The sequence below is a fragment of the Lissotriton helveticus genome, chromosome 5_1, assembly GCF_964261635.1.
Source record: "Lissotriton helveticus chromosome 5_1, aLisHel1.1, whole genome shotgun sequence".
Classification (NCBI taxonomy): domain Eukaryota; kingdom Metazoa; phylum Chordata; class Amphibia; order Caudata; family Salamandridae; genus Lissotriton; species Lissotriton helveticus.
This window is the reverse complement of record NC_136065.1, coordinates 1,640,272,869-1,640,296,291: the sequence shown is the minus strand read 5'-3', so window position 1 is coordinate 1,640,296,291 and position 23,423 is coordinate 1,640,272,869. Positions and strand designations below refer to the sequence as shown.

The 23,423-nt window shown below is 49.8% G+C and overlaps 1 protein-coding gene across 1 annotated transcript in view; it reads left to right on the top strand.

The window, feature by feature from the left end:
- Positions 1 to 23,423, top strand: part of LOC144752744 (uncharacterized) — a 339,420-nt gene that overhangs the window by 106,029 nt on the left and 209,968 nt on the right. Inside the window, exon 8 of the mRNA XM_078640601.1 lies at positions 13,113 to 13,260. Within this exon, the coding sequence (XP_078496727.1) occupies positions 13,113 to 13,260 (148 nt within the window). The remainder of the gene's footprint in view (positions 1 to 13,112; positions 13,261 to 23,423) is intronic.

Here is a 23,423-nt window from a genome sequence, read left to right as displayed (position 1 = left end):
CAACAAGACCCTCAAGGGAATGATAAAAGGATTACCAGAGAAGCTTAGGCAGAAATGGGACATTCTTTTACCCTGCTTGCTCTTTGCTTACAGAGAGGTCCCACAGAAGGGGGTTGGCTACAGCCCTTTTTTTTTTTTTTTTTTTTTTTTTTTGAAAACCTTTATTTGCATCAACAGGATAGACATGCGTGGGCCCACAACCAATCCGGCCGGCCACAATTAAATTATCAAAAGTCAAAATAAGCAACACAAGGCCAGCTGGCAGGCAGGCAAACATATTTAAAACAATGCTATGGAAAGGACAAGCGACATTAACGGCCCAATATCAGGATCAATGAGGTCCATTTTATAATAGGGGACAAGGCTCATGGCAGATTCATAAAATACGGAAAAAGCAAACAAAAATACACCCTCGCCAAAATGGGAAGAGGAGGGGGAAGGGAGGGGGGGGACGTGAAGACACGAGTCGGTCGTAGCACAAAACTAACGCAAAATATAGTAGATAAGCATACAAGTACTACCAGCATCTCACACCCCCCACCCAATAACACGCTAACGAAGGCAAGGGGAGCAGATAAACTGCACGATCGAAACCTACTCGCCATACGAGCCTGGGGAAAAGGGGGGGGGAGAGGGAAGGGGAGGGGGGAGGGAAAGGGGAAAAATAGGGGGGAAACAGAGGGGAGGAAACCAATAAGGGCAAGAACAGGGAAAGGGGAAGAAGGAGGAACAGAGAAAAAGAAATATAAAAGGAGAAACACAATTGTGCAAGATGGGCGCCACCCCGGGCCAGGCATCCCGCGGCTAATAATACAGAAGAAAGTAGAGAGCTGGCGAAAAGAAGGGTATGGCAGTCGCGACGGAGCATCGAGACAGATAAAAGTGGCATAGCGACAGACCCCAACCCACTCATGCCAGAGAAGCGAGGACAGAAGCGGCACCGTTATAAAGGGATAGAAAAGGGCCATAGAACCGAAAAAGAAACATCTGAAAGACCCCGCCCACCCGTCCCACCCCGCACCCCTGCAGAAGGCTACGGCCTACCCTCCAAACAGCGTGCCTGTCGCCCTAATCCGAAACCCGAAATATAGTAAAGAAAGAAAGTAGAATAAGGAGACAAAAAAAAAAGGAGGAAAGGGAATATGAAACAAAAATAAGATGTGAGGGAGGAGCTAGAGGATATGAACAAACACACTCGGCTACGACCCTCCCCCGACCAGCAAATGAATAATTATCAAATCAGTGCTTCACCTTCACATACAGCAAAAACCCGCAGGGGGGGCGAGGGGGGGAAATTTTAACGTTTCACAATGTCGAGAGTACAAGCATCAGTGCAACAGACAGGTAAACCGGCAGTCTATCAGTGTCTTGCAACTTACCCCCAGCCCTTCCTAATCACGAAACCAACCCAATAAAGGATAACATGAAGCGGACCACCCAGCACAGAATAATCGTAATGTTGACCAGGGTTACGGCAGTGATGTAGAGTAGGGAGAGCCACCATACTAATGGAATACAAAAGTCAATGAAGCAAGTCAATTGTAGCAGCAACGACAGGGCAAGCAAAAGCAAGCCGGAGTCCAGTTTAGCAGTTCGACAATGCAAAGGTACCCCACCAGGACAAAAGCTCGAATCCATCAAAGCGGGAGCAAACAGCGGTCCACCGTAGTTCCCAATTGTCCGGGAAGGAGCAGATCTCCGCGTCGTGTGTAAGTCCTCGAAGTCCGGGCGGTGAAAAAGCGGAGGTTCAAAAGCCACCGGCCCATCAAGCGGCCGAAGAACAGCGACAGCAACTCCTGGCGCAGCCGAAGGGGGCAAAGCAATGGAGGCATCAGGACGACAGGGGTGCATGAAAGAGCGACGACCCAAAATGGCGGTGGGCCGCATAAGGTCGGGAGAAGCACCGGGGGCCAAAACAGCGTACAAGGACATCAAGGCGTCCAGGACATCTCCGAGCGTGGGCGCTCGAGCGCACGCCCAGGCCTCCGCGCAATCCGGCCGGCAAGGTTCGTCGGTGCAGAGCGGATCACCCCCCACGTTGTTGGTAGCCATTTTGTGAGTTTCGCCGCCCCGCACTCCACCGTGGGCCCCCAAACAGTTCCCAAATGTAGGACTTTACAGACTTCCGGAGGTTCCCAACAATGGCCGTACCGGCACAGAACGGGCAGGCGCTCAATGGGGGGGGGGCCCCCTCCGAACAGTGGCGGGCCCCACAAGCGAGAGCCAGGCGCGGGGTCCAGGGCTGCCGGACAGAACAAAGGCGAAGGGACCCCTTCACACAGTCAGCCCCCGACACATCTCGTCCCCCTCCGGCTGCACGGTCCACAAATCGGGGCCGGTTCAGGATTGCCGGGGCATACACACAACGGCTCCCACCAGTGGCTCACTCTCGCGGCCGGGGCCGGCAATCTCAGCACCGCCGGTCGGTCCCACAGGCGAGGTCCCGGTCTCGAGCGCCCGGAGGCCCCAATCCCACCGAGGGCACTGCTGCGGACCCACAGCACGCAGGAGCCTCCGGACCAGACGGTGAGTAAGAGTGGGTCGTTAAATTCCAAAATCTGTAGTGAAGTATCGTCGCAGTACAGGATATATTGCAGGATATTCGAGGTTGGCCGGAGGGCCGACGGAGCCGAGCTAAAAGGCGGCCATTACGCTCTCGAGCTAGGCTCCTCCGGCTACAGCCCTTTTGAACTTTTGTTTGGCCACCCTGTGAGGGGTCCACTATGTTTGGTGAAGGAAGGATGGGAGTTACCTCTCAAAAAGCCTAAGCTAGATGTAGTGGACTATGTACTTGGTCTCCGCTCCAGGATGGCTGAGTATATGGAAAGAGCATCCAAAAACCTGGAGGCCAGTCAAGAATTACAGAAAGCTTGGCATGACCAAAAGGCTGTTCTGGTTGAGTTCCAGCCAGGGCAGAAGGTGTGGGTGTTGGAGCCAGTGGCCCCAGCAGCACTCCAGGACAAATGGACTGGACCCTACCCTATCATTGAGAAAAAGGGAGAAGTCACCTACCTGGTTGACTTTGGAACCCCTAGGAGCCCCCACAGGGTGCTCCATGTGAATCGTTTGAAAGCATTTGTGGACAGGGAGGACATGAGCTTGCTCATGGCCACAGATGGGGAACAGGAGGAAGAGAGTGACCCTCTCCCAGACCTGCTTTCCCAGAACCCTGATGATGGTTCAGTTGATGGAGTAGCCTTGGCAGGCAGCCTCACTGACCAGCAACAGATGGACTGAAGACAGGTTTTGCAAGCCCACAGACACTTGTTTTCACTCACACCCAGCCAGACTAACTGGTGCACCCATGAGGTGGACACTGGTGACAGTCTGCCTGTCAAGAATAAGATCTACAGGCAACCTGACCATGTCAGGGATTGTATCAAGGCTGAGGTGCAAAAGATGTTGGAGCTTGGAGTGATTGAGCCATCAGAGAGCCCATGGGCCAGCCCAGTAGTCCTTGTGCCAAAACCTCATACACAAGATGGAAAGAGAGAAATGAGGTTTTGTGTGGACTACAGAGGTCTCAATGCTGTCACTAGGACAGATGCACATCCCATTCCAAGAGCAGCTGAGCTCATTGACAGATTGGCTTCTGCCAAGTTTCTGAGCACATTTGATTTGACAGCTGGCTACTGGCAAATCAGACTAGCTGAGGAGTCAAAAGCCAAGACAGCATTCTCTACCCCCAGTGGACATTATCAGTTTGTGGTGATGCCCTTTGGTTTGAAGAATGCACCTACCACCTTCCAAAGGTTGGTGAATCAAGTCCTTGCTGGGTTGGATGACTTTTGTGCAGCATATCTAGATGATATTGCTGTCTTTAGCTCCACCTGGGAGGATCACCTGATCCACCTGAAGAAGGTTCTGGAGGCCCTGCAAAAGGCAGGCCTGACTATCAAGGCTACCAAGTGCCAGATAGGGCAGAGTAAGGTTGTGTACCTGGGCCACCTAGTAGGTGGGGGTCAGGTTCAACCACTGGAGAGCAAAATCCAGACCACACAGGACTGGGCTCCTCCAGTTACCCAGACACAAGTCAGAGCCTTCTTGGGCCTGACTGGGTATTACAGAAAGTTTGTGAAAAACTATGGGTCCATTGTGACACCATTAAATGACTTGACATCCAAGAAGATGCCAAAAAAGGTTCAGTGGACAGTTAGCTGTCAGAAGGCATTTGATGACCTGAAGAAGGCCATGTGCTCTGCACCTATCCTGAAGAGTCCTGACTACTCCAAACAGTTCATTGTACAGACAGATGCTTCTGAGTTGGGGGTGGGAGCTGTGCTTTCACAACTTAATCAAGATGGTCAAGACCAGCCCATTGCTTTCATTAGCAGAAGGCTGACCCCCAGGGAGAAACGTTGGTCAGCCATTGAGAGGGAGGTCTTTGCTGTGGTTTGGGCCCTGAAGAAGTTGAGGTCCTACTTGTTTGGAGCTCACTTCCTAGTTCAGACAGACCATAAGCCCCTCTTGTGGCTAAATCAGATGAAGGGTGAAAATCCCAAACTGCTCAGGTGGTCCATTTCCCTACAGGGGATGGTTTTTACAGTGGAGCACCGCCCAGGGACTTACCATGGTAATGCAGATGGTCTCTCCAGGTACTTCCACTTAGAACATGAAGACTTATCTGGTCAAGGTTAGTTTAATGTCCCTGCGTTTGGGGGGGGTTGTGTAGGAGAGTAGGGTCTGCTGTCCTATGGTCACCCCAAATTTTTGCTTTTTGCTTCACTGGTTTGCGACTACTGAGGCTGTGGGCCTGCTAATCAGACCCCAGCCTGCTGTTCTCTCTCTAAATTATTAATACATGTGCTATAGGTACATACCACAATTGGAAATGGACTCCTTGTTAGCCCCTGTACCATGCACTATAGGTGCTCAGGGCATAGGTGCCACCAAGGCCTACCAGGGGCTGCAGCATATCTTTTGCCACCTCTGGCTGGTTCTTAAATTGACACAACTGGCTGATCACTCAGCTGGAGTAAGTTGGTGTAATCACCCCTTGCTTACATATAGTATACCTATATCTAAACCTATATCTCGACACATATAAACCTGTGAGCCACTCCTATGGAAGGCCTCATCAATCCTGGAGGCAGAGTGCGTGGTTTAATGTGAGATGGAGCTCTAGCATGAGCTGAGCCTGTCTGCAGCTGTCGGGAACAACTCCCTAAGCTGTTTCAGGATAATGCCATACCATATACTCTTAAGTGCCTTATAATCCTCGCGGTTATATAGAAACTTTGGTTTGGCTTTATCAAAACATGTCGTGTAAGGTGTCATACGATTTGGAATACTATCCCCTCGCCAGTTCTGGCAACGGGGATAGCATTCCACCCCTCTAGAGGGAGAAGACATGTTACTTTACTGAAATGCGGTTAATTTTAAAAGAGCCTCAGATCCACAAAATGGATGCTTCTGCCACAGACACAGGTCTGACCCCCTGTAGCTGACCGAAACTCAGCCAAGGGGGCCTGGACAAAGGGTTTCCTGTCGCAGGGCGGTGTTACACCCCCCCAGACAGGAGATAGTGGATTGTAGCAGTGAAGTTTGAAAGAAACCAGACAGTGCTGGGGGCGCACAAGGCTGCCCCTTGCATAATCCGGCTAAACCGGTTCTGGGGCACTCCAGCCCTCGTGCCAGCGCGGCCTGGATCAAAGGAAGGGGGTGTATCCACCCACTTCCTGGGTCCCACCCATAGGAGGGGACCTAGCAGGTAATCCAGCCCCCTAGATTGGTATAAGAGTGGGAGCAGTGCCAAAGTACTTCAGATTATCCTGATGAAACATAAGAAACGAAACTCTGGACCCTTCGACATCCTACTCGACGTAGAAGACTGAAGAATCTCCCTTGTGGTCAAGGAGTGACCACCCTGTGCAAACAGGCACCATCCAGCCATCGACGCCTGCTTTGTTGCAGTTCCCGCCGGAACTCGAGTGACAGAGATCGACGAGATCAAGCTTGCCTGCCTTCCACAGCCCGATCCACAGTCCCTGCAGAGCTGAGACCCGTGGAGGCGACCAGAAGCATGGGGCACGCCATCTTGAAAAGACCACGAGACGCTGACCGTGCAGCCCACGAGTGACCCTCGAAGCTGTACACCGGGGTTTGAGAAGCCCCCACCCTGAGCCACTCTTGCACCGAAGTTCAGCCCTCCACACTCGACGAGTGCTGCGTGGGGCCCTTCTGCTTCCTTTGGCTCAACGCGTTGGACCGGTCCCTTGCCAGCTGGCTTGTGGCCCCTGTGCCGACGAAACGTGAAATACGACTTGCGATTCTGGTTGCTCCAGATTTGCACCAGCTCCCCTGAAAAGGAGCCCCACTCTGACCCTCCTGGTTCGAGTGAGAAGCAATCTCCCGGTTCCGCATGGATTGCTCTTGCTAAGTGTTGTTTGCTCCAATCTTGAAGCCGACAGCGCCGACGGTGAGAGCCTATGTGGGACAGATCGTGACTCGCTCCTGGACATCGCAGATGCCCCAGAGCCCACGTGGCAGCGGAGAGAAGCTCCTCGACAACCACCTGATTGCGCCCGACATTGCCTGGTTCCGTCCTGGTTCCACCCTGGTCACTGCTGAGTGACCCAGACTCTGTCCCCTCTGCTTTCAGGTACTTTTCGACTTGAGTCCACCCTTGGACTCCACCGGACACTTCTCCTTCACCTCGCCTGCAGCCCTTTCAGCTCCAAGCACCAAGAACCTGCGTGACGAAACCCGACTCAACTTCGACCCTGTGCACCCACTTCCTGTGGGTGAGGTAACATTGCAACGCCGGTGTTCCCACACTGGTACACACCTCTAGGGTCTGTGTCTTAAGTTTTGTTCCTCTAGGTTCAGCGGAAGTGTTCTTAAACTCTATTTGTGTAACTTTTACGCACCATTGGTTAACATTGGTACATGCTTGTGCTTTCAGCACTGCACCCGAATCCCGCGGACTTTTCCCGACTTCAGCATTGCTTGTCCCGACTGCTCCCAGCGATTCCCTAGGCCCTAGGCCTAACCACTGATCGATTGGTATCTCATATACCATTTTTTAAGTATATGGTTTGAGTGGCCCCTAGGCCTCATCCAAAATTGTGCAACTTTGTATGTTATACTGTGCTTTTGATTTAACGCTTGTGCCCCTTTGTTCATAAAGAATACTGGGGATTGTTTTTAGTAATAAATACATATATTTTTATAATATATACTTGTGTGGTGTCCTTTCATTTGATATTACAGGATTGTATGTGGTAAAACAGCTCGCTTAACACGACCTCTTAAGTTAAGCCTTTAGGCTGCTTAGTCCATGCTACCCCTAGGATAGCTTGTCTAATAAGGTTGACTTACAACCAGACACCATAAGGGATTGTTTGGACTGATACAAGGTGGTTCCAGAATTGGAAACATCATATATCAGGCCAACTTCTCACATTGGCCATGCACTGAGGAGAAGGTTCCACAATGCCGAGTACCGCAGGAATTTCCTTCCGATAACGTGGGAAAATGAGGGGCATATTACCAACAGTTAGCGATATTTATCACTAACTGAGCTTAGCGTTAGTTTTTTTAACGCTGCGCTTCGCCCAATAATATCGCTGAGATAACGTCCTGTTATCAACGTTTATCTCAAAAGCGATATTATTGCAGGTGTTAGCGTGAATATCGCTGGAAAACCAGCGATGTTCATGCATTAGCGTGCAAATGCTGTTAGCCATGTTATCCACCTCCCATTGGATATAATGGCTAAGAACTGGTATTTGCAGGTGTTAGTGTTTGGCGATATTCGCGCTAAGCGTGAATATTTCCATAGCTTCGCCTTTCTTGGTAATAGGCAATAGCGGCGTTACCTACTGTTTACCGTCGCTAACCGGTTGGGTACGCCCAGTTTGCATGTCATTAGCGATAAATATCGCTGACATGCGAAGCGGGCCCCAAACTGCTCGCTATCTCCTACAAGCTGTCGCTAACTGGTGTTAGCGACAGCTTGCTAATTGGGCGATGGAATTATCGTCGCTTAGCGGCTGAAAGCGGCCGCTAATGCGGAGATAATTCAATATCGCCACCCTTGGTAATATGCCCCTAGGTGCGGGGGACGATGCCTATAGGGAAAAGGTTAAGCCATCGTGAGTGACCCTCAGGTCAAGGACGCTTACCTGAAATGGAACAGGCATAGACGTTAGGCGATAGTTTAAAAGATGTACAAAGTAACAGATCAGAAACGTGGACATTTACTTGCATACATAGTGGTCATTGGAGGAAATGACAATAACATTACGGTGCAGGAGTAAAAAATGCGTGAATGGAAACAGGATATTCAATAGTAGCAGAAACGTTCCTAAATGCACACTTTGCGATCTATGCTGGCAGTAAGAGAGTCAAAATCGTGCATCGATTAATGTGTCGCAGGAGTAATTACAACAGAAAAAACTATTATTATGCACCAAGATGAAAAAATGCATTCCTAGTATTACCATGGGCCAAAACCAGAGGAGTCTAAAAGGGGTTTAAAGGGTAGAATCAAGGAACCGTGATTGACAAATACTTATTTAAGTCTCAGAGTTGGGAGGTCCAGTCCTCGGTTCTGTTGAGTCCATTTTTGATACTGTCCATACGGATTATCATTTTCAATTCCTCCTTATTCAGAAGAAGGGACATGTCTCCACCTCCACACATCAAGAGGCAGGACTGACAGGTGCCTGGACCCCCTCCTCTGTCTTGAGCACTATCTATCCACCAAAAGGTAGGAGTGACCGGTGCCTGGACCCCCTCCTCTGTCTTGAGTCCTATCCACACACCAAGAGGTATGACTGACAGGCACCTGGACACTCCCCTCCATCCTCAGTCCTGGATCTACACATCAAGAGGTAGGACTGACAGGCACCTGAACACTCCCCTCTCCTCAGTCCTATCTATACCAAGAGGCAGGACTGACAGACACCTGGAACCTCCCCTCTGCCCTCAGTCCTATCTACACACCAAGAGGTATGACTGACAGGCACCTGGACACTCCCCTCCATCTACAGTCTTAGGTCTACACACCAAGAGGCAGGACTGACAGGTGCCTGGACCCTCTCCTCTGTCTTGAGTCCTATCTACACACAAAGAGGTAGGACTGACAGGCACCTGGACACTCCCCTCCATCTACAGTCTTAGGTCTACACACCAAGAGGCAGGACTGACAAGTGCCTGGACCCTCTCCTCTGTCTTGAGTCCTATCTTCCCACCAAAAGGTAGGACTGACAGGCACCTCGACACTCCCCTCTGTCCTCAGTCCTAGATCTACACATCAAGAGGTAGGACTGACAGGCACCTGGTTACTCCCCTCTGTCCTCAGTCCTAGATCTACACATCAAGAGGTAGGACTGACAGGCACCTGAACACTCCCCTCTCCTCAGTCCTATCTACACACCAAGAGGCAGGACTGACAGACACCTGGACACTCCCCTCTGTCCTCAGTCCTATCTAAACACCAAGAGGTATGACTGACAGGCACCTGGACACTCCCCTCCATCTACAGTCTTAGGAGGCACCTGGACACTCCCCTCCATCTACAGTCTTAGGTCTACACACCAAGAGGCAGGACTGACAGGTGCCTGGACCCTCTCCTCTGTCTTGAGTCCTATCTTCCCACCAAAAGGTAGGAGTGACAGGCACCTCGACACTCCCCTCCGTCCTCAGTCCTAGATCGACACAACAAGAGGTAGGACTGACAGGCACCAGGACACTCCCCTCTGTCTTCAGTCTTAGATCTACACACTAAGAGGTAGGACTGACAGGTGCCTGGACCCCCTCCTCTGTCTTGAGTCCTATCCACACACCAAGAGGTATGACTGACAGGCACCTGGACACTCCCCTCCATCTACAGCCTTAGGTCTACACACCAAGAGGCAGGACTGACAGGTGCCTGGACCCTCTCCTCTGTCTTGAGTCCTATCTTCCCACCAAAAGGTAGGACTGACAGGCACCTCAACACTCCCCTCTGTCCTCCGTCCTCCGTCCTAGATCTACACATCAAGAGGTAGGACTAACAGGCACCTGGTTACTCCCCTCTGTCCTCAGTCCTAGATCTACACATCAAGAGGTAGGACTGACAGGCACCTGAACACTCCCCTCTCCTCAGTCCTATCTACACACCAAGAGGCAGGACTGAGAGACACCTGGACACTCCCCTCTGTCCTCAGTCCTATCTACACACCAAGAGGTATGACTGACAGGCACCTGGACACTCCCCTCCATCTACAGTCTTAGGTCTACACACCAAGACGCAGGACTGACAGGTGCCTGGACCCTCTCCTCTGTCTTGAGTCCTATCTACACACTAAGAGGTAGGACTGACAGGCACCTGGACACTCCCCTCCATCTACAGTCTTAGGTCTACACACCAAGAGGCAGGACTGAGAGGTGCCTGGACCCTCTCCTCTGTCTTGAGTCCTATCTTCCCACCAAAAGGTAGGAGTGACAGGCACCTGGACACTCCCCTCGGTCCTCAGTCCTAGATCGACACAACAAGAGGTAGGACTGACAGGCACCTGGACACTCCCCTCTGTCTTCAGTCTTAGATCTACACACTAAGAGGTAGGACTGACAGGTGCCTGGACCCCCTCCTCTGTCTTGAGTCCTATCCACACACCAAGAGGTATGACTGACAGGCACCTGGACACTCCCCTCCATCTACAGTCTTAGGTCTACACACCAAGAGGCAGGACTGACAGGTGCCTGGACCCTCTCCTCTGTCTTGAGTCCTATCTTCCCAGCAAAAGGTAGGAGTGACAGGCACCTGGACACTCCCCTCGGTCCTCAGTCCTAGATCGACACAACAAGAGGTAGGACTGACAGGCACCTGGACACTCCCCTCTGTCTTCAGTCTTAGATCTACACACTAAGAGGTAGGACTGACAGGTGCCTGGACCCCCTCCTCTGTCTTGAGTCCTATCCACACACCAAGAGGTATGACTGACAGGCACCTGGACACTCCCCTCCATCTACAGTCTTAGGTCTACACACCAAGAGGCAGGACTGACAGGTGCCTGGACCCTCTCCTCTGTCTTGAGTCCTATCTTCCCACCAAAAGGTAGGACTGACAGGCACCTCGACACTCCCCTCTGTCCTCAGTCCTAGATCTACACATCAAGAGGTAGGACTAACAGGCACCTGGTTACTTCCCTCTGTCCTCAGTCCTAGATCTACACATCAAGAGGTAGGACTGACAGGCACCTGAACACTCCCCTCTCCTCAGTCCTATCTACACACCAAGAGGCAGGACTGACAGACACCTGGACACTCCCCTCTGTTCTCAGTCCTATCTACACACCAAGAGGTATGACTGACAGGCACCTGGACACTCCCCTCCATCTACAGTCTTAGGTCTACACACCAAGAGGCAGGACTGACAGGTGCCTGGACCCTCTCCTCTGTCTTGAGTCCTATCTTCCCACCAAAAGGTAGGAGTGACAGGCACCTGGACACTCCCCTCTGTCCTCAGTCCTAGATCGACACAACAAGAGGTAGGACTGACAGGCACCTGGACACTCCCCTCTGTCTTCAGTCTTAGATCTACACACTAAGAGGTAGGACTGACATGTGCCTGGACCCCCTCCTCTGTCTTGAGTCCTATCCACACACCAAGAGGTATGACTGACAGGCACCTGGACACTCCCCTCCATCTACAGTCTTAGGTCTACACGCAAAGAGGTAGGACTGACAGGTGCCTGGACCCCCTCCTCTGTCTTGAGTCCTATCCACACACCAAGAGGTATGACTGACAGGCACCTGGACACTCCCCTCCATCTACAGTCTTAGGTCTACACACCAAGAGGCAGGACTGACAGGTGCTTGGACCCTCTCCTCTGTCTTGAGTCCTATCTTCCCACCAAAAGGTAGGACTGACAGGCACCTCGACACTCCCCTCTGTCCTCAGTCCTAGATCTACACATCAAGAGGTAGGACTAACAGGCACCTGGTTACTCCCCTCTGTCCTCAGTCCTAGATCTACAAATCAAGAGGTAGGACTGACAGGCACCTGAACACTCCCCTCTCCTCAGTCCTATCTACACACCAAGAGGCAGGACTGACAGACACCTGGACACTCCCCTCTGTCCTCAGTCCTATCTACACACCAAGAGGTATGACTGACAGGCATCTGGACACTCCCCTCCATCTACAGTCTTAGGTCTACACATCAAGAGGTAGGACTGACAGGTGCCTGGAACCTCTCCTATATCAAGAGCCATGTGTGGCTAGTAAGGGCCACGCTGATCACAGAAAGACTGGCTAGTAAGAGCCACGCTGATCACAGAAAGACTGGCTAGTAAGGGCCACGCTGATCACAGAAAGACTGGCTAGTAAGGGCCACGCTGATCACAGAAAGACTGGCTAGTAAGGGACACACTGCACACAGTAAGGTTGGCTAGTAAGAGACACACTTTGCTCAGTAAGGCTGGCTAGTAAGGAACACACTGTACACAGTAAGGTTGGCTAGTAAGGGACACACTGTACACAGTAAGGCTGGCTAGTAAGGGACACCCTGTACACATTAAGGCTGGCTAGAAAGGGACACACTGTACACAGTGAGGCTGGCTAGTAAGGGACACCCTGTACACAGTAAGGCTGGCTAGTAAGGGACACATTGCACACAGTAAGGCTGGCTAGTAAGTGACACATTGCACACAGTAAGGCTGGCTAGTAAGGGACACACTGCACACAGTAAGGCTGGCTAGTAAAGGACAGACATTAAGGCTGGCTAGTAAGGGACACACGGTACACAATGAGGCTGGCTAGTAAGGGACACCCCGTACGCAGTAAGGGTGTCTAGTAAAGGGCACACTGCACAACGTAAGGCTGGCTAGTAAGGGACACACTGTACACAGTAAGGCTAGTACAGGACTGTTAAGGGGCTAGTAAGTGACTCACAGCACACAATTCTGTAGTTCACAGAGATCTTTCTTGGAGGCAGGACAGAGCCTAAGCAACAAACACACATTTCTTTGTTGATTGCTTGTTGTAGGTGAGGTGGCCCCTAGTGTGCCCCCCTAAAGTCTTTGTAGGAAATGCTTGTATGTGGCTGGATTGTGGGGAGATAAGATGGTTCTGGGTTTCTGTTCACAGATGGCATTCTAACCAAAGTTCACTTCTTCTGTTAGAGACCGGGGACCCTTCCCTGAGGGCAATGATCCCCTCTTCTGCCCGGACGAGGAGCTGGAAGAAGTCAGAGACTCCGGGGAGTTCCCGCCACCCTACAGCCTCACGCGCTCTACGCTACAGCGAATGAAAGAAGAAGTCCTTGGGACGGTGGGTAGTGTCAGCAACACGAGCACGAGGCATGGGGCGGCAGGGGATTGGGACACACCATGTGTGCTTCACGTGGGATGGGGTGCCTTGGGATCCACATTGGATGTGATATGGGACAGTAGCATACATACTGTACGTAGACTGGAGATGGAATAGTAAATTATACTACTCCTAAGTCCAGCGCCCTCCAACGCAAGTCGTTGTAACCACTTGCGTTGTACAAAACGCGAGGTAATGTACTGCGATGTAAATGTATGCGTTGTAACGTCATCCATCCATGTAGAATGAAGTGGCGGAGCGTGTCGTTAGCCTCCTGGGCTTCAAAACACGTTCCGCCACTTTGGAAACACAAGGCTGCGCTACATTTATAAGAATGTGGTGCAGCTTTGAGTTTCCCCCTGCAATGGCGCTAAGTTTAATAACTTAGCGCCAACAAAGGCACTCTTGCACCAAAGTGCAAGGGTGTCTGTGTGCAGGGGAGGATTGGTTATGTGTAGGAAGGTGTCCGTTCCTGACATAAACAATCTTGAAATGCCATTTTGTAACTTTCATGTGTGCAGCTTCATGCAGCACACATGAAAGTTGCAAAATGGCATTTTTTAAAAAGGTTTGTTTATGTACAGGAAGGGACACCTTCCAGAATATAAACAGACCATGGCATTTTGAAAATGGAAAAAGCAAAAATGAGGAGAAATAATGCATTTCTCCTCGTTTCGCCAACTTAAGACCAGGATTTTCCTGGTCTTAATTTTGGTGCTGCCTCCTACGTACGCCTCCCTTGTACATAGGGAGCAGCGTCACATACAATGGGTTTTGTGGTGAAACGCCCACTGCAACAACCACTGCACGCCCCTTTCACGCTAACCATAGCGTGAAAGGGTGCCTTATGTACAAGGCAGCGTTAAGCCACGTGAAGTGGCCTGACACTGACTTGTACAGAAGGCAAAGCCCCTATTGCAACGGAACGTCACAAAAATGACACTCCCGTGGCGATAGGGACTTGTACATATGACCCTCCATTTTTTAAGCCAAAAATGACTTTGTTTTAGGGTTTCCCGTCAAGATTGCCTCTGTTTCTATAGAAGTCAATGAGAGAAATACATTCGCCTGATTATGTTTTTGGAAATCTCCCACTTTTCACTCCTAAAATGTTAGCATATATGCAGTAGAGCACACAGTAAATCTTGCACTAGGCTAATTATGTTGTGGGAGTGTGGGACGAGGAGTAGTGTGGTGCGACGCAGTGAAGAGCGCAGTAAATGTTGCATTTTATCCTTTTATTTGTGGTTATCTATAGATAGACCAGACCCACAGGCGTACCAGCACTCTTTACAATTTAAATATGTACATACAGGTAAGTACATAAATAGGAATCCATTAAGAATACATACTAAACAGTGAGTGAAGATATACATGGGGGCCTTGTATGGTCTACATAGGTGGCGGCTCCTGGAGTTTACAGCGGGCCGGTCACGTGGCTTTTCATTCAGTCTGTAGAGTCCTCCCCAGACCAGGAGTATGTAACAGACCACACCACACACGGAGCTCTGGTTTGCACGTCTTTATTCTCCAGCATGCAAGTGTTAACTGAATGCACTGCATCACAAACTTTATTAACCACACCCAGTCACACCCACCAGTTTACGTAATTGTTAGAATTGGGGGTCTCTGGTTGGCGCAGTGCAGCACTGGCGACAAGCAGGGACCCTCTCCTTTAAGTCAGGGCAAAGGATTACTCCCAGAAATAACCCCTGCTCACGCTCTAGGTAGTGTGGCGCAAGCAGTCTAGGCTAAACTCTGGAGTACATAGGGTTAAACATTTGCAGTATCACACCAATCACCACTAACCCACCACACAATGACACCAAACTGTATTTTAGTAAAAAAATATATTCTCTTTATGTATTCTCAGAAGCAGGCTTGTAAATACAGTTCTGTTACTTCAAAATGCAAGGTTCCAGTTACTCTCAGCAATGTCACAGTTCTTAGCTCGTTTCTCAGATAGTTCTTGTAAAAAAGCAATGTTCAAAAGTCAAGGGGTTTTGGGGCCTCCTACCCTGTATTAGCACTGTGCCGCGCTGCGGCGTTCTCGGGGGCTTGGCCCGGCTTCTCCCCGAGCGTCTCCTCCCGCCCCACGCCTCTTGCGTGAGCGGCGTACGGTGCGGTCTGGATTCTCTCCCCACAAGGCACACAATTATTGGGCACAGCGCACAATACCTTTACGATCTTGTTCTTGGTGAAGCAGACGTCGCGTTGCTTTCCCTGGAGGGTGCGGCGGCCTGCGGATCGCAGCTGCAGGTCACGGGGCACCCGGGACGGCGGTGAGTTACGGGACAGGATCCTTTCGGTGATGTTCGCTTCGGTTCTGAAGGGGGAAGCTGCGGCAGGCGGGGCTGAGGGGGGGTGCACTCCACGAGGTGCGGTGCACCGATCAGGCGAGGCCCTGCAGCGATTCACTTCTCAGCTGCGGGGACAAGGGGTCTCAGCGCCCGGGTTACGGAGGGTACAATCTTGGCAGCGTCTGTCTTTGCGGGGCGGCCTGTGACTCGGGGATCAAACAGGCGGCGATGCTCGGACCGGACAGGTCCTCCCTTTACGATGTGAGCACGGCTCAGAGCGGGACAGTCACGGTGCTCGGACCAGCGGGGCCGGTCTTCACTTTGTAGCTGGTGACACGATCAGGCCACAGTCACGGTGATCGGGGGGGGCACGGCTGCACGAATTGGCAGAGAGCGTGACGGGGATGCACAGCGCTCTCAGCTCTCCTCCACTCGGCGCTGTAGGGACACACAGCACACGCCAGCAGCAGCTTTCTTCAGGGGGTAGCGCCCAATGTTCCTGGGGCGCAGTTCAGGGGGCAAGTTCCACAGCAAGCCCTTGGAGATCTTTAGCAGAGTTTGGCACAAAGTTCAATAAAAGCAAAAGTCTCTTGTAGTCTTTTCTCTCCTCTCCTTCTGCAGCAAGGCACCAGACACAGGCCAGAGACAGCACTCCTCCTTGTAGTCTTCTTCCAGGTCCTTCTCTTCGGGCAGAGTTTCTTCTGTAGCACAAACGGGATCTAATTTACAAGGAGCAGGGCTTCTACTTTTATACACCATTTCCTTTGTCTTTCCAGGCCAGGGGGGCCTCTGCATAATCCCTTTCAGTCTCTGAGCACTTGTTGGGTGTATTCTGGCTGTTGCTTTCGGTGTGAGGGCAGGCACATCAGACGCTCCCCAGGGGTGCGGAGCCACCATTGTGGGGACAGGGGCAGCCAGGAGTACTTTGTTGACAGGCTTCGCCCTTCCTGGGCCAGGTGCAGGCTGAGTCATCAGTCGCTCCCCAGGGGGGCGGAGCCAGCATTGTGGAGGCAGAGCACAGCCTGAGGGAAAGTCCAGGGCCACTCCTACCTCCCACTAAGGTGTAATCCTTCCATTCACCACCTGTCATCCCCCAGCCCTGTCACTCACACATCCCAGACAGCCAGATACACATACTGCAGAGGCGGGCTGAAATGGTTAGGCAAGCAAAGGCTAACTTTCTAAAAGTAGCATTTGCAAACACAGGATATTAAAATAAACTTTACTAAAAGAAGTATTTTATTATTCTGAGTTCAGGCATACTAAACATTATTTTCTACCATGTTCCCTGAGCCTGCTGGGATTATAGAGTGTAATAATTCCAGCAGCCCATCTGGCCTAAAGGGAACAGGTAGCCTTACAATAGTGAAAAACGAATTTGGCTGTAATTCACTATTAGGACATGCCACACACACCAGAGAATGTCCTACCTTATACTTACAATGCACCCTGCCCTTGGGCCTACCATAGGGGTGACTAATATGAAGTTAAGGGAAGGTTTAGGGGCTGGAAAGTGTGTGCACTTGCCCAGCCAGCATGACAGTACCAGACTGCACGCAGGTTCTGCAATGGCAGACCCTAGACACATCTTAAGGCTGCTTCTGTGGGTGGCGCAACCAGCGCTGCAGGCCCACTAGCAGTATTGGCATTCAGAAGCCCTGGCACTCCTGGTGCACTTTACTGGGGACTGACAGTAAATCCAATGAACCAATCAGGTATATCAATCACATATACATTTTGCACAGGGAGAGCATATGCACTTTAGCACTGGTCAGCAGTGGTAAAGTGCCCAGAGTCATTAAACCAACAAAAATAGGTCAGAGAGTGTATTGGAGGAAGGCAAAAAGTTTAGGGATGACCCTGCCAAGAGGGCCAGGTCCAACAGTAATACTTCCAAGGAGTCTGCCAAGCACCACTGGAGGCCTCATACGCACAAATACAGGAGAATCCATCACCCCTTTGTTAAATAAAATGTCTACACATATAAACAATACAACTCCTCTATGAGTCATCGAGGTGCTTGCACCAGTCCTCCAGTTGTATGAGGTAGAGGAGGGGCGCTTTCATCTGGGATCTCTGGAGGAGAGTTGGATGCTTGGTTTGGGCACTCAGGCTGATTTGCCTCACTCATGAGGTCTGGAGATCATGAACATTGAGGTACAGGCTTAACCCCTTCGGTGCTCATGACGAGCTGAGCTCGTCATGAGCCACGGCGCTCCGGTGCTCATGACGAGCTCAGCTCGTCATGGCCCGTGGAACGCTCAGGTGCCGGGAGAATTCCCCTGCTGTGCTGAACATTCCACGGGAGCCGGTGCACCTGTGACGAGCTCAGCTCGTCATGAGCACAGGAGTGCCATGCCTCATGACGGGCTGAGCTCGTCAGGAATATGCGGTCGATGTGCGTGCCCCTCTCCCCCCAGCACAGCGGGGTAATAACCCCCGCAACGAAGGGGTTAAAGTGTGATGAGCCTCTTGTTAAGGATTTTCAAATAAGACGGGCAGCTACTATATGTCCTTTGCTCGCCACAGCTCTGAGGGAGAGGTGTGGCGCCGCAGCCAGGGCGACTGACGCTGGAATCTGGGGATCAGGGTTCGATCCCCGGCTCCGGCGGCAGGTTAGCCCAGCACCATGCGACTCTGGGCAATAGCTTGCTTAATCTTCCCGACGGCCCCCAGCGCCTAGAGACCCTAACGGGTGATTGTGCGCTATACAAATGTGGATTATTATTTATTATTATTATTAGCGGTTCAGCATCAAACGGAGTGCCCGTCTTACGTGTCTGCTGTTGCTTGACAAGAACAGGGTCTCCTTTCTCAAAGACCATGTCTCGAGTGCATCGACGCTTGTCTACGTAACCCTTCATTTTTCATTTGCGAGAGGTGTCAGTGACACAGATCTCGTCACGGTCTATTGACCGGCTGGTGGTCTATTGAGGTATCTTCATTCCACAAGCTCTCCCCTGAAGAGCAAGGTGGCAGGATTTTCTCCTGTGCTGGAATGAGGAGTGAAACGGTAGGCACCGAGGGCTGGACGTAAAGCTGACTTGAGGTTGATGCCTCCCAGCGCAGCACGCTGAACCACCCTTTTCGAAGTACTCATAAATCAGTCAACAAAGTGAGTTGCCTGTGGCCGGAGAGCTGTACTTTTAAGAAAATCTAAGAACTCTCTGCTATGGAAGGGGGGATCATGGTCAGATTTGAGAATAGAGGGAACACCCCATGTTGTGAAAATGTCATCCAGCCTCTTAATGACTGTGTGGTTGATGATTAGTCTTCCACAAGAGGAAAGCGTGCATACTCATCGATTACTATTATGAGATGATGTCCCTTATTGAGGGGTCCGAAGAAGTCAACCACAATCTTCTCCCAGGCCTACTTAAGGAGATCAGGCATGTTCAGCGGGTGGTGTGTCGTTTTGGGGGATAGGCAAATGCACAGATGACAAACTTTAAGCTCCCTTTCAAGTTGTTCGTCAAGACGCAGTAACCACACTCAATCCCTGAGGGCTTTTTTAGTTGCGGCAGAGCCACGATGTCCTTTGTGTGCGAGTTCAATAACTTGTTGCCTCAGGCTTTCAGGGATAACTATTCTTGACCCTCTTAGTATGACACCATCATGTGTAACAGAAAGTTTTTAAACATTCGTCAATTTCTAGTGCACAACATCATCTGTAAGAAGTAGAGTATGTTTCGGCCATGATTCTGCTGTATTGATTTCTTTGAGCTTAATCATGTCTTTGTCAGTATTAGCAGCTGCTAGAATCTGTTCAATAGAAAGAGCTGCAGGCGCACTTGACTCCTTTTGCTATGCTGCTGTTACGGCACTCGTGAAAAGTAGTCTCTAGAGTTTTGATCCTTCCCTGATTTAAGCAAAATAGTGTAGTCATACATCTGCAGACGCAATCCCCATCTCTCAATGTGAGGGACATCTTGGCTTTCGGATTTCCAAAAATGGTGAGCAACGCCTTATGATCTGTGACAACGGTGAAGTGCTTTCCGTATAGAAACACACGGAAGTGTTCGCTCACCCATACGACAGCTAAGCGTTCTTTCTCAAGTTGAGAGTAGGCACCTGCAGTCTGAGATAAGCTCTGGCCAGCATAGGCCACAATGTGCCTCTGAGTATCGGGCTGTCCATTGTGTTGGGCAAGGATTGCGCCCAACCCCACCGGGCTTGTATTCATCACAATCTCTGTATGCAATTTTGAATCAAAGTAAGCCATTTCAGTTGCATTTTCAATTACATTTTTTATATTCTTGAAACTTCAGTCACATTCGGAAGACCATCCAAACGTAACAGCGTGCATTGTTAGTTCTCTTAGAGGAGCACTCACACTAGCAAAATACTGAATGTACCTAGAGCAGTAGCTGGCCATGCTTGAGAAGGATTGCAGCATGGTCACGTCTTCTGGAGGGCAAGTAGGCGACAATACTTCTATCTTTTCAGGGCCATTCCTTTTTCCGAGAAAATATGCCCAAAGATTTTAGGTCTGATTTTGTGAAACTCACACTTTTCTGCTTTTAGTGTGAGCCCTGTATCAGCAAGCAGACAGCATACTTGTGTAAGTGCTTTATCATGCTCCATTCGTGTAGCCCCAAAAACCAGTATATACTCACTATAGTTAAAAGTGTGTGTGACAAATAACTTCTAGAAAGATTTCTGCAGCTGACGACACACCAAAACTGGGTCTCATAAATTTGAACAAACCAACATGAGTTGAGACGGTAATGTACCTACAGTTTTCCTCCAGTTCAAGTTGATGGTAGCCTTTGTCCAAGTCAAAGCGGGAGAAAATTTTGGCGCCACATTCAACTGCAAGATCATGTCCACTTTGTGTGGACCTAGATGTCTTTCTCTTTCGATTGCATTGTTGGCCTGTCACATATGAACGCAAATGCGCATGGAACCACCACTGTCCTATTTTGGCACTACCACAATGGGTGAAAGCCACGGTGTTGGACCAGTAGAACGCTTGATGATGTCATGCTTTAATAGTGTTTCTAGTTCTTTCTCAATGGCTTTCTGTAAATGAAAAGCAATTTGACAGTGTTGCTTTTCTTCATTTATATAAAGCTGCACCTTTATTGTCTTAAGTTTCCCAAGTCCATGAAACAGTGTTGGGATTTAACTCACTATTTAAGAATGGGCCTACAAGTTGTAGTTAATAGAGATTAGTCACATGTCAGTAGCAGTATCGAAATGTTATAAGAATGCACTTGATGAAGTACATTTGCATTTGCACAGTCCTTTTCTTGTGCTGCATGGTAACCACAAAGGATCCTTTCCTCTGCAAAGATGGATAAGCTGCCTAGGTGAAAAGAACTACAACAGTAGAGTTCCCTCTATACCTCAATATCTTTAAATACTGGCTTGCCAAAGCTCAAATACGGAGCATCATGAACATTGCACTCCACACAGAATAATAATTTATTTTTTCATATTTTATTTCGTTTTTTTCTTTTGTATTCTTCGTATTTCACATCTTAGACAAAAAAAGTTTTTTTAGTATATAAATATATATTTTCTCAATTGCAGCACAATGTCTTTCATCATTATAAAACAGCACTATACAATAAACACAAGTGATTTCAGCAGTTTAAGGACCACATTCAATGAAATAATGACAAATTAAAAAATATATATTTATATACTAAAAAATACTTTTTTTGTCTAGGATGTGAAATACGAAAAATACTAAAGAAAAAAATGTAATAAAACATGTAAAAATAAATTATTATTTTGTGTGGAGTACAATGTTCATGATGCCCCGTATTTGAACTTTGACAAGCGGGTATTTAAAGAAATTGAGGTCTAGAGGGAAACTCTACTGTTGTAGTTCTTTTTGGTTGTTTTTCCCTCTGTTTCCTGACCTGTCATAGCTTTTTCCTAGGGGGGTGCCTTGATAATTCCACTGAGCTGCCTAGGTGTACACCTTTTTTCTCGACGGTGTGATACGTGGTATCGGAGACAGTTCTTTGTACTCCTCTGCCGAGATCATGTTTATCGACGCACCACTGTCAATAATAAAAGTTGTAGGGCAACTATTGACCTTAAGCGCGATTTTGTGACAATGTCCAAACAACCGTTTTTGCTTTGTGTGTTGAACGAACCTTTAGAAGATGAATTTGACAATGATCGATTCAGTTTCCACTTGCGTTAATCGATGTTGCCATTTGGCCCTATGGGAGTGGTTAGAGTGCTTCTGGAACTTTCTGGAGTCCATCTTCTTGTCTTACTGTGACGCAGTTAGTTTCTCTTTCACTTTGCAAACCTTTGTGAAAAGGTTTCCTTTCCTGCACAAATTCTTTTTTGTCAGGGACATCACTCTGTGGGCTTCTGTCTTGTGTTTCTGCTTACTGTTCATGGTCAATGCTGATTCATTTTTGGTTGCTACAGCTTTGATATCAGCAGCTTATCGATCCCATGTTCCTCCGTTCTTGTCCAAACAGAATGTTTCTCACAGCATGCGTCATCGGAATAAATTGGAGAGTCACAAGAGGCAAGATGGCGTCTGGTGAGGAGCTCAAGGGATGAGCTCCGCTGGCTGGGGATCAAAAATCAAGAAAATATCCCTGTTTAGCCTGCACTAGCCCCGCCATTACTGTAGTGTAGCGGTCTAGCGCACGCACGTTGCGTAACGACGCGATGTGCGGCGGCGGCCATCTTAAGATGCGCACGCAGCCCCGCGCGGGATTAGCGCGAGTGCCGAAGCAGGGAATACACCCGGCTCGGCGCTCTCTGGTAGTTAGCAAGAAATAAACCACGTTACCTGCACTGCCGTGTCCTGTGATCATTGGGGGGCAACTACAACATTACAATGGCGACGAGGTCAGGTTAGGAAGGAAGGAAGAACCCACCCCCTCCCCCTCAACACTGGAAGAAAAAAAAAAAGAAATAAAACCTTCAGGACCAGAGAAACCAATGGCCAGGTACCAGCTACGCAACAGGTCGCCTGAACACAACACTGCACACAGAAGGGCAGGCACCAGAGAGCGCGGCAGAGCCCACAGCCCCAAGAAGGTAGGCGGACTCAGCACTGGGAAATAGGAGAGGAGTGCGAAGGGTGCTCATTGGCTGGGGCAACCCTCGACACCACACTGTTGAGAGCTGAGGCGCTGGCTACCTCCAGGAACAGCGAAGGGGCAGAACAGGAGATCCCCCAATTCCAGACGGAATATCAAGAAGGGGACAGTGCACCAGGCAGCCCTAGTAGCCACGGGGGCACCTCAACCACAGAAAGGCGGGAACAGAGTGCACCAGGTAGCCCCAGCAACCACGGTGACACCCCAGTCACAGAAAGGCGTGAAAAGATGAGCGCGCAGGCAGCGTCGGCGATGGCCCCGGTGCAGTTCCTACCCAAGCCAGGGGAGCCTCTCATGAGGTGGGAAGACTGGAGAGACTACATAGACAATTTCATCGAAGTGTTGGAGGATGAGAATGAAGAGAAGTTCTCCAGTAAACGAAAGAGACGGATATTATTACACAATATAGGCCCGGAGGGGTTAAGGATTTTCAAGATCTTGGTACCCAAACCACGAGGAAGTACAGACGACGATGTGTATGCTCACACAATTGAGGAGTTAAATGAACATTACAAGCCCACTGTTTGCGTGTACAACTTCCAGCAGAGGAAGCAACGGCCAGGAGAGTCGGTGGAAGAATATGTGACGGCATTAAGAAAGTTGGCATCCACATGTAAATACGACACGTTCCAAGATTAATTCATCAAGGATCAAATTGTAATGCACACTACGAGCACTGCAGTACAAGACAAGCTATGGGCCAGCGGCGACGCCACATTGCAAGATGTAATGATAATAGTCA